Source organism: Citrus clementina, unplaced genomic scaffold (assembly GCF_000493195.1).
Source record: "Citrus clementina cultivar Clemenules unplaced genomic scaffold, Citrus_clementina_v1.0 scaffold_8, whole genome shotgun sequence".
NCBI lineage: Eukaryota > Viridiplantae > Streptophyta > Magnoliopsida > Sapindales > Rutaceae > Citrus > Citrus x clementina.
This window is the reverse complement of record NW_006262022.1, coordinates 12,074,148-12,093,224: the sequence shown is the minus strand read 5'-3', so window position 1 is coordinate 12,093,224 and position 19,077 is coordinate 12,074,148. Positions and strand designations below refer to the sequence as shown.

At 33.8% G+C, this 19,077-nt stretch overlaps 1 protein-coding gene and 1 non-coding gene across 2 annotated transcripts in view; both read left to right on the top strand.

The window, feature by feature from the left end:
* The first annotated feature begins 2,543 nt into the window (after positions 1 to 2,543).
* LOC112096580 lies at positions 2,544 to 2,647 on the top strand. Its single transcript, XR_002904481.1, has one exon. It is a non-coding gene; the product is annotated as a small nucleolar RNA R71 (small nucleolar RNA).
* A 7,244-nt stretch (positions 2,648 to 9,891) lies between these two features.
* The window catches only part of LOC18034025 (metacaspase-1), a 50,213-nt gene continuing 41,027 nt past the window's right edge, over positions 9,892 to 19,077 (top strand). Inside the window, exons 1-4 of the mRNA XM_024179795.1 lie at positions 9,892 to 9,913; positions 10,029 to 10,362; positions 10,451 to 10,574; positions 11,517 to 11,666. Coding sequence (XP_024035563.1) covers positions 9,892 to 9,913; positions 10,029 to 10,362; positions 10,451 to 10,574; positions 11,517 to 11,666 — 630 coding nt within the window. The remainder of the gene's footprint in view (positions 9,914 to 10,028; positions 10,363 to 10,450; positions 10,575 to 11,516; positions 11,667 to 19,077) is intronic.

Genomic DNA, 19,077 nt, shown 5'->3' with positions numbered 1-19,077 from the left:
TATGCAAATGTGCCAAAAGGGCAAGTGAAAGTAGTTTTCTCCTGATCTTTTAGTGCTATGGGAATCTAATTATATCCTGAGTAGCCATCTAGAAAGCAATAAAATTCATGGCCTGCTAATCTATCAAGCATTTGATCAATAAATGGTAAAGGAAAATGGTCTTTACGTGTGACAGAATTCAACTTCCTATAATCAATGCATACACGCCATCCTGTAGTCACTCTAGTGGGTATCAATTCATTATCGGCATTGGTAACTACAGTGACTCCTGACTTTTTAGGGACAACTTGCACAGGACTGACCCATGAACTATCAAAAATGGGGTAAATGATACCTGCGTCTAATAGCTTAAGGACTTCTGTTCTAACAACTTCTTTCATATTAGGATTTAACCGACGTTGCATCTCCCTAGTAGTTTTAGCATTTTCATTAAGGTGAATGTAATGCATGCTGTCTACTGGGTTTATACCTTTAATGTCTGCTATGGTCCATCCTAATGCTCCTTTGTGCTCTTTTAAAACATCCAACAACTTACCTTTTTGTTCGTCATTTAGGGAGGATGATATGATTACTGGCAGAGTACTTTCTTCTCCCAAAAATGCATATTCCAAAGTGTTGGGCAATGGTTTGAGCTCGAGTTTCGGTGGTGATTCTGATGATGGGATGAGTTTCTTTTCTGATGGTGCTAGTTGTTCAACTCTTGACTTCCATTTATTAGTGTCCATGGATGGTGCTGAGTCAAGTAGGGCGTTGACCTCATCGACTGATCTGTCAATATCAAAATCCAAACCAAAGTGAGTTAAACATGTTTGTAAAGGATCATCACTAAGGTTTGAAAGAAAAGTATTATCAACTAATGCTTCTATTAAATCCACATCAACAATTCCATCATCTGCATTGTGAGGTTGTTTGGCAATGTTGAAGATGTTCAGTTCCATAGTCATGTTGCCGAAGGACAACTGCATATTTCCAGTACTGCATTGAATGTGAGCATCCGCAGTTGCCAAGAAAGGTCGACCTAGAATAATGGGGTTGTGCTTCCTCGAATCCTGTATTGGTTGAGTGTCAATTACAATGAAATCAACAGGAAAATAAAACTTGTCTACCTGGATAAGCACGTCCTCCACAATACCACGAGGTATTTTCGTGGACCGATTTGCAAGCTGTAACACCACTGGAGTTGGGTGTAATTCTCCCAGTCCAAGTTTCACGAATACAGAGTAAGGCAAAAGATTTACACTAGCTCCTAAATCCAACAAAGCATTCTCAATTGTGTGGTTCCCTATACTACATGATATAGTGGGGGAGCCTGGGTCTTTGCATTTTAGAGGAATTTTATGTTGGAGGATAGAACTAACGTTTTCTGTTAAAAATGCCTTCTTTTGAACATGCATATTTCTCTTTTTAGTACAAAGGTCTTTAAGAAACTTGGCATAAGATGGAACTTGCTTTATAGCATCAAGTAAAGGGATGTTAACACTTACATGTTTGAAGATTTCAAGAATCTCACCTGTGGATTTTCCCTTCTTTCCTTTAGCTAACCTTTGAGGAAATGGAGCTTTGGGAACGTATTCTCGTGGGTTGGTTTCTTCTTTCTCCTCCGGTGATGAGTCCTCAACATTCATAGGTACAATTTGATTTTCTTTTGTCACCGGCATCTCCACTTTGTTGTCGACTTCTTTTCCTTTTCGCAAGGTCATTACTGCTTTGACCTCTCCATGTTGCTGTGGTGAACTGGTACTTGCTTCATGCAGTCCTTTAGATTAGGCACTGGTTGACTTGGAAACTTGCCTTTCTCAACAGTCATTGCCAAGGTCTGAACTGAAGAAGCAAGTTGTCCCACCATCTTCTTGAGGCTTGAAACTGATTGGGCTTGTGAGTTGAAGCCCGCTCTCAATTCATTTCGTAGTCCATCAATGGTGCGGTTCTGTTGCTCAATCGTGGAGTGAGTAACATTCCTGAAATTCTGAAATGCATCCTCCCATGGTCTAGGTTGAGAGTGGTTCTGGTTCTGATTGTATGGTCTAAATGGGGGCTGAGAGGCTTGAGGAATTTGAGGAATTGGTTGCATTGGTGGAGCTGGAGTTGTTGGTCCATTCTATTAGAGTCCTTGAGACCATGAAAAATTGGGGTGGTCTCTCCATCTAGGGTTATATGTGTTGGAGTATGGGTTGTAATTTGATGGCTTTCTCATTACACCTATGGCATTGGCTTGATCTGAGTATGAGTCATGGTCATGTAGTTATGTTGATTTAGCAGTCGATAACGATGCTATTTGTCGAGAGAGACCTTCAATTATCGCTTTGACTTCTTTAATTTCTGAACTTGACTCGCCAATGTGAACCTCATTTACTCCCTTAATTCTTCTAGTATTCCTGAGTGATCGACTCCGTTGTTGGGAATTATCCGCTTGTCGCTGGAAGAATTCCCAAATCTCTGATGCACTTTTTGACATTAGCTCTCCTCCACTTGTTGCCATTAGCCATTCTTGCACATTTGGTAGTAATCCCTCCAAAAAGTATTGGCATTGGTGCCATTTCTTGTACCCATGATGTGGACACTTCAAGAGTAGTCCATTGAATTGCTCCCACGTTTCGAAAAACTGCTCGTCATCTCTCTGAGTAAACTCTGAGATTTCCCTGCGAATAGCATTGGTTTTATGCACTGGAAAATATTTATTCAAAAATTTCGTTACCATTTGTTCCCATGATGAAATGCTATTAGCAGGTAAAGTATTTAACCATGAACGAGCTCTATCCTTTAAAGAAAATGGGAATAATTTGAGTTTAACATCATCGTCTGAAAAATTTTCGTATTTAAAAGTTTGACAAATAGCATGAAAATCATTCAGATGATTATATGGATCCTCATTTTCTAGGCCATAAAATGTGGGGAGACAATTTAGCACACTAGGTTTTAGTTCAAAGCTCCTAGCAGCTACATTTGGGTATCTTATGCATGATGTGCTTAAATTAGCTAAAGGACTGAAGTAGTCCTTAAATGGCCTCTCCTGTAGTTGCAAATCCATTTTATTTTTAATTTGTTTGTGTGTACGAAGTGTTTTTTCTAGTTCAAGGTCTATAGGTTCAAGATTAGGTAATAATGACCTACGACCATGCATGCAAAACAAATAAAATGAAAATAAAGATGGGAACAAAACAAATAAAAATAAATAAGAGGGAGAAATTACGATACTAACCTTATTGCGCTATTAAAACCTTTCTATAAAAATACACAAAGACAAATACGTGAAATAAATTAACTAAAAATAAATTAATAAGATAAAAATAAAAAATAAAAAATTACAAAGAAAAATAAATTGAAAATTAAATTACAGAATTTTAAAGAAGAGAAAAAGAAAAGAAATACTAACCTTTAAATGTAGATTCACTTTTTTTTTTCTTTTTTTAATAAAAAAATACAAGAAAACAAATAAAAGAAATTATTCACAAAAATTAATTCTATGAATTAAAATTACTTACCTCCCCGGCAACGGCGCCAAAAACTTGTTGTGCAAATTTTAATGTACTCGCAAGTGCACGAGTCTATTGTAATATAGACTAATGGTGACGAGTGTCGATCCCACGAGGAGGTGGATTTTAATTATATGTAGAATTAATTGTGTAAATGGGTGGTTGAAATTGTGGTGGAAGTGATTTAAATTATCCTAAAATTGGAATTGAGATGACGATAATAAATTCTAAAATTGGAATTGCAATGGCGAGAATAAATTGAAGCGAAATCTATTGAAATGACGTACTTGGGTATCTGGATCCGTATCAACATGCATCATGGGCTAAATAATCCGTATTAATGCCAATTAAATCATGAGGGGGGAATCCACACCTCATGAACCACGCTCTAATCAATATGGTGCTAAGGGCTTATCGTGCCAAATAATAATAACCTTGTACTAGAGGGCCGGTGAAACCAAGGCGGTATCTAGACAAGATTATTATTATTTGTCGACGAGAAGTCAAAACATCCACAAAAACTAGAGGGGAAGAGAAAATAAATTTACCAAATTAAGCGCATGACACATGTTGAGACTTCACCTTCAACCCAAGCTTAAAAGAAAATTAGCCACTCATAATTGAACTAGGGGCAAAATGGGAATTTATTAAAATACGAAGAAAATACAAGATGGAGAAGGAATTACAGAAAATGGATCCCAAAAATGGATTCAGAGATATCAAATCAGGGGCGAGAGGCCCCATTTTTATAGATACATGGAGTAAATCATGGCCATCGAATTAAAAACAGTTTGGACGCTCAGGATTGCGCCACGTCATCAGTCAACAGTACGCGGTTTGACCACATGGATGAACAGTAATGCGGTTTGACTCGGATGAACAGTAACATAGTTTGGTTGAAAATAATCCAGTGTGATGCATGTACCGTACGCGAGATTTTTCATCCACTGATATGCTGCCACGTCACCATCAACAGTACATAAGAATTTTAGCCCAACAGGATCGTGACACCTCATCAGTCAATGCCACATCATCGGTCAATGCCACGTCATCGTCCGTCTATGTGAACAGTGTCGTGAACAGTGTCGTGAACAGTATTTTATACAGTACCGTACACGTGAATAGTACCGTACATGTGAACAATGCCATTTTTCCTTTTATGTTCCTCCTAAGGTTTTCGACCGTCCTGAGTTCAAAAGTGATGTCCGTTTTGCCATCTGATTTCTCGTTTATTATGAAATGACTATGATGCCCCTAAAATACATAAAATACTTAATTAAAATAAAACAAACAGAATTAAATCAAAAGAATGTTAAATTCATAAAAGTAGAGGTGTTAATAAGACTTGAAATATAAAATAACGGTTTTCTCCTTTATAAATATGCATTTTCTAACACTCAACAGCAATTTTGGCAGAAGAAATTTGTTCAGCACCTTGGATCTGAACTTGAACTTTTAAGGTTGTGGGCAAATTGGGGTCTTGGAGAGAAAGGTTAAAGTTTGGATAAAAGGTGAGTAAAACACTGCCTGCATGAAGAGTTGTGAGGACAGTGCCAATAACAGCATCTTGGTATTGTTTAAACCGGGTATCAAGCACGGCAAGGCGAGCTGTAACCGGTAATCCTTTTCTGCCATGAAGGGTAAGGATTAGTCTGATGCCTCCAAGATGAAGATGAGTATAACCGTCTCGTTTCCAATTGGAAAGCAATTCTGAGGGGATTTCGAGAGTAACATATTGCTCAGCCGAGGTTGCTTGAAGGGCACATTGATCCAGGCGAGAAGACTGGATATATTCTTTAGAGTGAGGCCTTCTAGTAGAGATGAGAGTACGGATACTACGAGTAAAGGAACTGGGGCGTTTGTACAACTGATAAGGGCTAATGAGAGGGTAGGACGACTCCTTGATTTGGGCGGATTCAGGGATGTAGGAATATTCGACAAGGTTTTCAATTTTATTAGTGGTATGGGAAGTGCAAGAGCTGGGCAAAGAAAGAGGAGAAGAAAGAGTAACAGGAGTGGAAGATGAAGAGGAAGCCATGAATGAGAAGTTCTATCTCTGCGCCTGAAGACTAAAGATCAAAAGAGAAAAAGACTTAAATCATACCATTTTGATCAGGAAAAGAAGAGGTTTTGAAAACAGAAAAGTTTCAAGGACTGGTATGGCTCTGATACCATAAATCATTCCTAGGGCTCCTAGAGTGTTCACTATGTCCGTAAATCTAGTATACATAGAATACACACTCTCATTTTGTTTCATTTGAAACAATTCATATTGTCGAGTGTACCTACTAATTTTAGATTCTTTCACTTGATTCGTGCCTTCATAAACAACTTCAAGTTTGTGCCAAATTTCATTAGCACTTTCACAACTAGATACTCTATGAAACTCTTTCTTATCTAGTGCACAAAATAAGGCATTCATAGCTTTGGAGTTTAGAGAAGCTTTTCTCTTTTCCAATTCATTCCATTCCCTTGAAGGTTTTGGAATATCTTCCCCAACTTCGTTTTTAGTCAAAGGCATAAATGGACCATCACAAACAATTTCCCAAATTTCATAATCTAAAGCTTGTAAATAAATTCTCATCCTAGTTTTCCAATATGGGTAGTCATTACCGTCAAAGAACGGTGGTCTAATTGTGGATTGTCCTTCCCTAAAGGTTGAGTCATTATGAGTTGCCATGGATCTTTTACTCTAGACGGTTAAGTCCTAACAAGAGAACCAAGCTCTAATACCAAATGAAATGCAAGTTATGCAACCCAAGGGGGGGTGAATTGGGATTTTAAAAATTATGCAATACAATTCGCACAACAATTTAATCTATTACCTTAATCAAATCAAACCAATAAATTCAATCAAGCACAATATTAAAAGAGTAAGGGAAGAGAAAACGAACACAAGGATTTTTACGTGGTTCGGCTATCCCCGCCTACATCCACACCTCCAAGCTCACTCGGCTTGAGGATTTCACTATCCAAGCTTCCTAAGGCTTCAAATGTTTACAATTGACTTCCAAGGTGTCAATGAACCTTTACAACAAGAGATTCTATCCCCAATCTCTTCACCCCAAGTGTTTCCCATACTTGTACACTCACAATTTGATGAGAAATGAAATTCACAACAATAAAACTCTCTTTAAGAGTGAATAACAAATTATAGCTCAATGATGATTCAACAAATGATGATTTACGAAATGGAAGCTCAATATATGTTATATGATCTTGTTTTTCCTTGTATTGATGCTTAGAATGAATTTTGAGTTGAGTTTTTATAGTGAAAGCCCAAAAACTAGCCGTTATAGGCAAATTCCCGCGCCCAAGCTGTTAGCCGCTTGATTATCCGGCTAGCCGATCAGGAACAATGATATTACCGTTATTTTTGAATTCTGCTACAGTAACACTATTTATTAAAATTACACTTTGGCCTAAAACTTTCTATAATTATACAATGGCCCAAAATGTTATAAAACTTTGCAAATATAGGTCCAATGTCAGAACTTCCAAAAATAGTTGTCTTTCCCAAACTTTCTGAAATTATGATATGGCCCCAAAATTTTTATTATTTCGCACAAACGTCCTTTTCAACATAATACCCATATTTTTCAAAGTTCTCCAAACCTTTCACTTTAGTCCAAAATATTCATAAATTATAGTATGGCCCAAAACATTTCAAATGTTTGTAAAAACGTCCAACTCCGAAATTTAATATTTATTAAAATCAAAGATTTCAAATCTTAGCATTTAAGTCCAAATTACTTAAATCCAAAAATACTTTACTTTATAAAAATAAAACCTTTTAGTTTATGAAAAGTATTTAATTAAATTAATCTCTTGAGCTTCTCAAATGCTAAATCATGCATCAATTAAATCATACCGGCTTTACAAGAATTTGTCGCAATAATTTGTCTGTTTAGCTCTAAACTTTATTCTTGATTTCGCCGTTGTTCGTTGAGTGTCTTCAATCTTGATTTCACTTGATTCACTTGCATAAATATTATCCTTAAAAAACTAGTGAGAATGTGAAATACAATATTTATTATTTTTACTTAAGACACATGTTTGTTATCATCAAAATTACATTATGTGTAGCCCTTTAGGCTAACAATAACCCCTTATAAACCCAACATCTCTTCAGTGCTTTACCGATGTGAGATTCGCCCAAGGTGTTACAAACACCCCCTTAGAGACTCAACGTTCTTGCTGCGGTTTGCCCCACCATCGTTCAAAAGGACACGCGGAGCCACTCTGATACTATCTGTCATGACCCAACTAAGGCGTGGCAAGATATTGTCCGCTTTGGGCCTTAACAAAGCCCACACGGTTTTATTTCTAAAGCGTTCATACACCCCAAAAGACGTCTTGCTAATTAAGGTGCGGATCACCCCTTATAAACCCATCATCTCTCCAGTGGTTTGCTAATGTGGGATTCGCCTAAGGCGTTAGATACACCCCCTTAGGGACTTAGCATCCTCGCTGAGGTTTGCCCCAGCATTGCTCAAGAGGACAACAGAGCTGCTCTGATACCAACTGTGTTGGCCCAGCCCAAACCTAGTAAGATATTGTCCATTTTATACACGGTTTTGTTTCTAGGGCGTCCATACACCCCAAAACATGTCTTGCCAATGAAGGAGTGGATCACCCTTTATAAACCCAGCATCTCTCTCGAGTTTTGCCAATGTAGGATTTTTCTAGGGTGTTATAGCTAGATTTAGCTAGCCAACCACTATGTTTTTAGACCTCAGGCGGTTAGCCGCAACAAATTAATTGGTTAGCAGCTACTGCTGCTAAAATTTCAGTTTTACCTCTAAACTTTTTAAAGTTATATGTTGACCCAAAACATTTTAAACTTTTGCAAATAGGTCTACTTTCATAACTTCAAACAACACTTTATCGACATCAAAGTTTTCAAGACCTTTCATTTTAGCCCATTATTTCGAAAGACAACCAATTTCATAAAATTACTTGTCTATAATTATAAAACCTTTAGTTAATGAGAAAAGATGACTGATTAAACAAAATCTTGAGCTTTTAAAATGCTAAATCATGCATACATTAAATCATATGGGCTTTAAAAGAATTATAGCAATGGAGATCACTTTAAGCCAGTACTCTTAATATTCGTCCTTGATCGTGCCGTTGTCTATTGCGTGTCTTGTGCTTGGTATTACTTTAATAAATTTTTCCCTTCAAGAACTAGTGAGATTGTGAAATATAAATTTACCATTTTACCCTTAATACGTGGTTTATTATCATCAAAATTATGGTTCATGTATCTCTTTAGGCTAACACATAGGGCTATTGAAATTGAGAATCCAAAGAACGGAGTCGGGTTTAAAGTTAATTGTCAAAGATTAAAACCATAAATGGAATATCAAATGTATGAAGAAGACATCGAAATAAATGGAATATACTCACAGGTACATTTATTATTATTCAAACATTTTAGATTTTGAAGTTGCGATCTTAGCTTTTCGATCTCCATCTTTTTATAACTTGCTATTGGTAATTACCGGATATGCTATGCAATTGAATCTTATCTATGCACTATTAAGATTGTAAACCGTGAAAAATACAAACGTGGCACAAAGATTTATAAATGATTAGAAACTTGGAACAACATTGGATCCAAAATACATTTACTAAAAGTCTTGTTGTCGTTTGAGTGAACACCATATATGATTGAGCTTTAGTCATTAAGGTCCTATTCAATATTATGTTTGGGCAGCAGCAACTTTTAAATTATAACGTAAAATGTTTGACAAATACTTATTGTTGTGGTTTGGAAGCTATTTTTTTTTTTCTATACTTGTATGAGGAAAACTTTATTAGTAAAGTTATTATTTTTTGTTAAAATTATTATTTAAAAGTTATATTTACCATACTCTATCAACTAATTATTATACACAATCAATTTTTATTTCATATTTATATTTTTTTCCTCGTTGATCAGTTGTGTCTCAAAAGACATATATGGCTGCTCATTACCGAACATGGTGTAAGTTCCTTTAAGTATGCTTGTTTTTTAGCTTAAAGTGAAATATCACTAAAAATATCTTAATACAATCAAATTTTTTACTTAATATTTAGGCCCTAATTAGGATTGTGGTAGAAGTTCTATAAATAGTTTATTCATAAGTTTTGATAATATTTAGATCCCGTACATGCTCTACTTTTCAAGCTTGAAGTAACTGTAACAAATACAATTTATCAAACACCAAGCAATTTTTCTAATCAGCAGCTTATTTCATCCATATAATTAAAGCATCTTATTTTATCGGTCACTACAATCCCAAACTAACCCTTAATCTGAATGCATTTAATATTATTTTCATGAAAAACGATAATATCTACTTTATAAAACTTTATCCTTCCCTCCTAAAATTATTTTCAATAATAAATATGTGAAAACAACTTTTCTCCCATGTTACATTCATATGTAAAAAGTATATATAAAATTAAACATATCTTTGATTTATACGTTCACATACATTTAGAGTTCAGATGAAAAAAACAAACCACAGCTTTTGAATCATGATCTTAGTTAATATGATTGTGCAGAACATGAGAGGAATCCCGGAAGGATCCCCACAAAGCAGAACATGCGATCAGCGATGAAATGGCTAGTCCAAGATTGCCAACCTGGAGACTCATTATTTTTTCATTACTCGGGTCATGGATTAAGGCAAAAGGACTATAACCTCGATGAGATTGATGGGTTCGATGAAGCGATTTGTCCTATTGATTTTGAAACGGAGGGCCCTATAATTGATGATGAAATTAACGCCACAATTGTGAGGACGCTGCCCCGTGGTGTGAAACTTCATGCTGTCATTGATACTTGTTTTAGTGGAACTGTACTTGACCTACTCTTTATGTACAGGATAATTAGCAGGTTAATTATACTTCACTTTATGATTAATGTTTTATTAATTTATTATTTTTCTTAGAATTCTAGTAAATCTTTAAATGTATGTGAGCAGGGAAGGACACTACCAACGGGAATATCAGAGATCTCCAGCAGCTGTTCGTAAAAAAGGAACAAGCGGCGGGATAGCCATATCCTTTAGTGCTTGTGATGATCATCAAACCTCAGCAAGTGCTTCGGTGAGCGCCATGAATTTTAAACCCTTCTTTTCCCTTAAATATTTAATTGAGCAATCATAAGGATAGAAATTCTTGTATAAATTATATCTAGAAATGGATGTGGCAATACACTAATAGTTAGTTAAAATATAAAATTTTAATATATATAGTTAATAAAGTGAATTCATGTGAAAATCAATCCAACAGTAATTTGGTAAGGCAGTAATTTGTTTAAGAGTTTGTATTTCTATCAGTTTCATTAACTGAAATAAATGGCTCATTCTCTTTTTTTTTTTTTTAATCAACGATTGCATTTGACAAATTATTCTAGCAGAACAGTTGTTGTTTGCTGATGGTCATTTTCGTATGCAATTTGTCATTTGCCGAATTAGGATCCTTGTAACTTGAGGTCACCTAATTACGTTCTTAAAGTTCTTATGCCACGACTTCAGTAGTATCATTGTGTTGTAGAAATTCATTAGTTGTTATTATATTCTCTAAAAAGGTTCATATTAGACCATCTCTCTTTTCTATCTAATCTCCAAAGTATGTGGCGGGTTTATTACATCCTACCTCCCATTTCAGGTCTAAGGGGAGTCCATTTTATCGGACTCCGATGTAATTTTGACACTTATTCAATTTTGACAAAATTTTCCTTTGATTTGAAAAAAAAAAACATAAATGAAATCATTATTTATGGCAAACAATACAACGAAATAAAAACAATTATTTTTCTTTTCTAATAGATATTAGTACTGGAAATCTTATATTTCAATTTCGAATATCATAACTAACGATAATTGTTAAAAAAAATTAAGTATCCGTGCTTTTTTATTTTTCAATTGTCTCAAACCAGTTCACATTGTATCCCACGTGAGCGAACAAAAACTCTTGGTAGAAAGGAGCATAAATGAAATATCATTAGCAATTTCACGGGGTGGCTGGAATTTACTGTGTACGCAGGCTTTTACAGGCAAAGTGACGGGTGTCATGACTTCGAGCTTCATACAAGCTGTGCAAAACGAACCAGGCTCGACTTATGGCCGCTTGCTTAATGCCATGCACTATATTATTCCATCTTTAGTTCTTTATGATGAAACGGTTAAATTACAGGTATTTATATTCTTAATTAATTATTTCTTGTTTAACGGTTAATCTCTATTTCTTTACATCTTCTTGTTGGTATATTATTATAAATTAGCAAATGATATAAGAATGTCCATTTTATGTGAAAAAATACATCGGCTAGGTTCCTAAAAAATATTGGAAGGATCATAATAATTTTGCTTAAAACCTAGACTCTTAGGCAATGTAGATAGCCTTTGTGACTGAACTTTTCTAGTGCACTACTTAAGCCTACTAATAAGCCTCTTATATACTTATAACAATTATATAATAATAATAATAAATAAATAAATTGAAACAACAAAGATATAACATATTGTTCAACAATATGTAATAAGACAAAACCACTATTTTCGAGGCCTATAAGGATACAATGTCCTTAAAACAAATTTGGCACCGACACAACGGTACTTGAATTATATTAGCGTTTGTCTCCCATGATACATCAGATTCGAATAGCGCTGGTAACATAACCTTACTATTCCAGTGAATATCAAATAAATGTTTGAACTCTATCATACTAAGAGCCTATTTGGTATGGCTTATTTAAGAGCCATAAGTGCTTATTTAATCGTATAAGCACTTTTTAAAATTTTTTATGGTGTTTGGTTTTTTTTTAGTAGAGTTTTTTTAGCTTAAATAAGCTAATTTACCTCTACTAGGAAAAGCCCAAATTTTGAGCTTTTGGGAGTAGAGGTTATAAAGCTTTTCTAAATATATATAATATAAAAAATATCACATAGTTTAATGGTTTAAAAGTGCTTTTTTTATTGACAACCAAACACCCAATGACTTTTTGTCCAAAAGCTCTATTGGTAGCTCTACTGTTATAAGCTCTATTTAATAAGCTGTACCAAACGGAGCCTAAAGCTTAAAGCTAGAGAATATTTGCAAAGAAGAATAAAAAATCACTTGAATTTTCGTGTGTTTTGCAAGTGAACTTGGAAGCCAATAAGTTTCAAGGAAGGGTATTAGTTAGTTAAAATCCAATGAGAGATTTTTTTCTTCATATTTTCAAATCAGTGGCACTATTTGAGATCGAATTTCTAATTCACCCAAGCACTAATTTGAGTATTCTATGGTTCGTTTCAAATAACCCACGGAGGAGATTCTGAATCATATATGCAAGTAAATATTTTCAATATTTTTCTTGCTCAAATTAGCCTCAAAATATCTTCTTTGTGCTATTTTTCTAACACTTCTGACCTCAAAGGGAATGTTTAATTAAGCATTGGGAAAAAAAACACCTACACCTTTAAGATTTGAGTAAATGGTCATGGTGACTCCAAAATATTTAGTAAGGGATAAGAAGACCCTCTTTTTAATTAGAGAAAATATCCACTGTCCACCTGATTTTATCTACTTTTTCAAAAATACACAAATCTTAATTTTTTTGGCTGCGCTCCACCTGAACTTATAATTTTTTTCACATTTCCACCTCCATCTGCAAACCGTCAATAAAACTAACAGAATTTTATTCAAATTACTTTTTAACCCTGAAAATAAAAAATTACATATTTACCCTAAATAAACGCCAAAATATTAGCTTTGTGAGTATTGTAGCCCTAAATAAAGACTGAAAATCTTTAAATCCTTTCAAAAATTTTATTTTTTAAACAAATATTATAAAATCTCGCAATCTTGCAACACAAAAGGACCCCACATTTTCTCGGGAACCAAACAGGAACAGACGGAAGAAAGCGAACCTGCCAGAGAACAACAAGATTGGAAGTCCGCCCGGTGGGCTCTTCGGCCTCGAGCTCAATCGGCGACGGAAGAATCGGACGGGCGGCGTCCGGAAACCTAGCCAAGCTCAGCTTCACACTACTAGCATTACTGTCATCGGCTTCACTAACCGTTGACGTTTTGGCAGTCCCTTTAGAAACAACAGTTTCTTCTACTTTCTTTGGTTGTTGATTAAAGAAGAAAGGGAGATTGAGTTGGAATTTCAGCAATAGCGAGAGTATGCTTTTTTTTTTCTTGTTTTCTGGGACTGGAAGCAATTTCTGTGTTTTCCGCCATGACTACGGTCAATGACTTTCAAAGTAGAAGATTTTGGCTTTGCCTTTTCTTTTTTCTTTCTTTTTTTTTATTTTTTTAAAAGCAAGTTTTAAAGCGGCGGAGAAAGCAGTGTGGACTGTGGCGTCTTCATAATTATTAATTATATAATTTTGTTTACAAAAACAATAAAAATAATTTAATTCTATTTTTGCCTACATTAAATTATATATATATAACCCTTAATAATAAAATTTTTATTTGTATAAAATATTACTTTATTACTGTTATCAGGTGTGGAGGGTGTTTCTTTCATGCATGTGATATGTAAAAACAACAATAAAAATTCGAGAAAAAAAGAGTTTATTATTTATTGGTCTTCAGTCATGCATAAAGAACTAAAATTAATTAATTGATAAAGAAGATTAATCACCAAGTAGTGGGCAGCAGGATTCTGCTCAAAATCTTCAACCTCGAGCTTCATCGGCGGCGGAGCAATCAGCTTAGGATTCGAAAATTTCACCACCTCTCGTTTCTTGCTTGCTTCTGCAGCTTCTCTTTCTTCACCTTCACTTTCACCCTGTCAATTTTTCGGGGCCAAATAATTTTTTTTTTTACTTATTACAGATCTTAAACGACGTCATTTTTTAAGCCCAAGTGAAATTATCATTTTAGCCTTATGACGTCAACAATGTCTTGACGGTTTGCAGACAGAGGTGGAAATGTGAAAAAAATTATAAGTTCAGGTGGAGCGCAGCTAAAAAAATTAAGATTTGTGTATTTTTGAAAAAGTGGACAAAATCAGGTGGACGGTGGATATTTTCCCTTTTAATTATAATACCCTAGATTCTATTAACTCAAAAAAAAAATTGACTTCAATGCTTTATAATAAGTTGAAATAAAATATTAAAAAAATGTGACAATCGATAATTTTAATATTTTAATACTTTACAATCTTATATTATATTAAAATAAATTTTATAATAAATAGAAACATGATATTAAATTTAGTATATAAAATAATTTTATTATTATTAATACATGAGATATATTTTGTTAAATATGAAATCTATTTAACCCAATGATTTATTTAGAAATTTTAAGACAAATATAAAATTTATTATCAAAATAAATATAACAATTTACATTTTAAAAGTTATTTTATATATTAAAAAATATTCTAATAATATTAGTCCATTAGACAAAAATATTCTAATAATACCATTTATTCAAACTATACAAATGGTATTATAGTCAAAAGGAGATTTAAAAATCTAAGGGTCTACATGACTATTTCTTCAAACCTTAGGGATGTAAGTGTCCTTTTACCTTAAGCATTTGAAAGTAAAAATTGAACTGACTATTTCATTGTAATTCATTATCACAAACTATCTATACAAAATTTTGAGTTAAAATAACTCACCCTTAAATAAAAGTATATCACCATTGCAAGAAAGTAAAAGCGGTGTTTTGGTGCTAATTATCATGAAGTTTCTAAACCAAAGTTTCTTTTTCATACATATGCAAGAGTGAGTTTTATAAGAATCCTAGGTTAATTAAAAGTTGAAGTATCTTGGGGTTTTTTTTTTTCAAAATATAACAACTAAACGGATATTTAAGTTAAAATATAAGGACTAAATAAGCATTCATCCATAATTAAAATACAATCAATCCACCTAGAATCTAAAAATTTTAGTGTAATTTTTACTCATTCTATATTTTTTATTTTTTTTTCTCAAGAGGATAAGTCAGAAGCCTTTTATTTTGTCATTGCAGGAGCCTTAACTGTGCTCATCTAAAAAATTCGACATCTACTCAGTAAAATTCTTGCTGTAATATTTTATTTTTCCTAAATATATAATTACAATTATAAACGATGTAATTGCCAATGTTCTATGGATAGAGTGTAATAATAAGAAGTATACTAAATCGTCATATTTTTATCTCAATACATTCACAATCCACTATGTTCATTTTTATGGCCCCACCAATAGGGCACGTGTTTGTACAGCAAGACATGACGCGAGCACCTTTCGGTAGGGCACACGGCACGATACAACATGCAAGTGGGCTGGGTCAGGCTTAAAATTTTAGACACGAGGGTCTGAAAAATACAATACAATTAGATATGGGCTAAAGCACGGCACGTGAAAATGCCCGTGATAAGCACATTTCACTTTCTAATGAAACTAAACTTAAAATTTTATGATTTTACAAATAATTTGAAATTTTAATATTTTAATATATTTTATTGGCGCAAGTTTTTTAAATTCATTTAATTCTTAATTTAAAAAAATACTCTAATTAATTTTAATAATTTATTAAATGAATAATTGATATCATGATTTTAATAAATAAAATTATAAGTATCATGATTTTATAAATATATATTAATGTTATTATGGACTATGATCTATGAGTTTATTTAAGTTCAAATTAACAATTAAGCTAACCCTCAAGAAAATTTTTGTTATTATTGTTGTTGTTATTAAATATTAAAAAAAGAATTCTAATACTGTAAGATACACTCTAGTAATTAATATTACATTCTCTTACTATTATTGGTTAATTATTATTGAATATTGATGTGAGTTTTGAATTTTTAATTCTACTGAATTTGACTAAAGGACGTGAGCCCAATATAGGCTTGAAAAGTACACCAATAACTTAGCATGCCCTCTTAAAAAAAATTTAAAAAAAAAGGCTTATTGTGCTTTTTTTCTTAAGCATGGCATGACATGACTCATGGCACGACACATGTGGACATGGCATTATTAGTTAGAAAAATTAGACACAACACTACATGGCACAAAGCAAATGGTGGACATGGCACGACACGAGTACGAGCATGCATAGGCCTTCCTTTGATAGCCGATTGGACCCGTTGGTCATCTCTAATACAAGGTGGAATCGAGTTGTTGCCTAAAAGTCAAAACTAGGCCCATTGACTAGGGTCTCATGCTAAAGGGCGTATTTGGTTAGTGGAGTCAAGCCATTGTTAAGGTCAATTAATATGTGTCGTAGTGTGGAAAGGCTCTGATCCATCAAAGTGAGACATAAATTGTATTGAAGTAGTATTCTTAACTAAACCCACCTAGAGGACATTACTTCACATGGGAATGCATTGTGATACGAATTAATAGAAAATCAATAATCCTATAAACCGGTAGGTAGTACAATCTCACTGTGGTTAAGGTCTTATTGCAACATAAAATAGTTTTTATCTAATATAAGATATGAGCCCCAAAAGTGAAAATTGTTGTGTAAATTTAATGTATTTGCAAACAAATGATTCTCTTTAGGTTTACACTAGGAATAACAAAGTCTACATGAATTGTCAATGCTAGCGTTGTGCAAATTTTATTGAACTCGCAAGTGTACGAATCTATTGTAGAATAGATTAATGGAGACGAGTGTCGATCCCACGAGGAGGTGGATTTTAATTACGTGTAGAATTAATTTTCTATGTGGGTGGTTGGATTTGTGGTGAAGTGATTTAGACTATCTTAGAATTTAAATTGGAATGGCAGAATTAAATTAAAGTGGAAAATATTATAATTGAAGCGCTTGGGTATCTGGATCCGCATCAACATGCACCATGGGGGGGAGTCCACACCTTATGAACCACACTCTAATCAATATGGTGTTAAAGGCTTATCGTGCCAAATAATAATAACCTTGTACTAGAGAGATGGTGAAACCATGGCGATATTTAGACAAGATTATTATTATTTGTCGACGAAAAGTCAAAACATCCACAAAAATTAGAGGGGAAGAGAAAATAAATTTACCAAATAAAGCCCATGGCACATGTTGAGACTTCACCTTCAACACAAGTTTGAAAGAAAATTAGCTACTCATAATTGAACTAGGGGTAAAATAGGAATTTATTAAAATACATAGAAAGTACAAGATGGAGAAGGAATTACAGAAAATGGAGCTCAAAAATGAATTCAGGGATGCCAAATTAGGGGGGAGAGCCCCCTTTTTATAGATACATTGAGTGAATCATGGCCATCGGATCAAAAACAGTTTGGACGCTCAAGATTGCGCCACGTCATCAGTCAACAGTACGCGGTTTGACCACATGGTTTGAATAGTGACACAGTTTGACCATGCGGTTTGAATAGTGACGCGGTTTGAACAGTGACACTGTTTGGTTGAAAATAATCCTGTGTATATGCATGTACCGTACGCGCGATTTTTGGTCCACTAACATGCTGCCACATCATCGATCAACAGTACATAAGAATTTTAGTCCAATAGGATCGTGACACCTCATCAGTCAATGCCACATCATCAGTCAATGCCATGTCATCGATCCGTCTATGTGAACATTGTCGTGAACAGTAACGTAGACAATACAATACATGTGAATAGTTCCGTACATGTGAACAGTGTCATTTTTCCTTTTATGCTCCTCCTAAGGTTTTCGACTGTCCTGAGTTCAAAACTGACGTCCGTTTTGCCGTCTAAACTCTCGTTCATTGTAAAATGACCATGATGCCCCTAAAATACATAAAATACTTAATTAAAATAAAAAACACATAATTAAATTACAAGAGACTAAAATACATAAAAGTAGAAGTGTTAATAAGATTTGAAATGTAAAATGATGATTTTCTCCTTTCTAAATATACATTTTTTAACACTCAATACTGTTCATATCTTGGCATACTTCTCATGCTCAACAGCTTTTCACTTCAATGAATGCTAAATTTGAGAGAAAATAATAAAGGAGTGATATCACATACTCTCACCAGGATGAAAAAAATATGCCCACAACTTAGAAATAATACGATCTTAAGTCAAACAAAAATACTAATCAACCCAATTTATTTATTAATTATTTTTTTCTTTTTTTCTCCTTTTTTTATGCTATAGTACCAAATCAAGAAGGACTTTTATTAGGACGTAACGTAGGCTAAGGACATGGCTAACAAAGGCGGGGAAATAAGAAAAACAAAGTGTATGTTTGAGAAAAATGTAGAGAGATTTTTTTTTTTATTTGGAAGTTGCAAGGTGGATTTTACCTATTATTGTTATTTTTTTTCTTTTTTTTGAAACAACAATTTTTTGTTGTTTTTTTTTTTTACTTTTGTTTGGCACAACTTCACTGAACAAAATAATTATTTACATTTTTCTCAAACATAAATAGGTGATGGAACTTGTAAGATATCGGGTAATACTCCAAATCGGAGTGGGTCAAGATGAAAAGTTTTTATTTTTAGAGGCTCAAAAGGGTTAATTATGGATATTTCACAAAAGGGATGGCTAGAAAGGCTCAAACGGGTCAAAGATGGTCTTTTCATAGTCTTTTAGGGCTTTAGATAATCTTCCATATCTACTAGTTAGATGGACTTCAAGATGTAGCAACACACATTTTTTTTCTTTTTTTTTT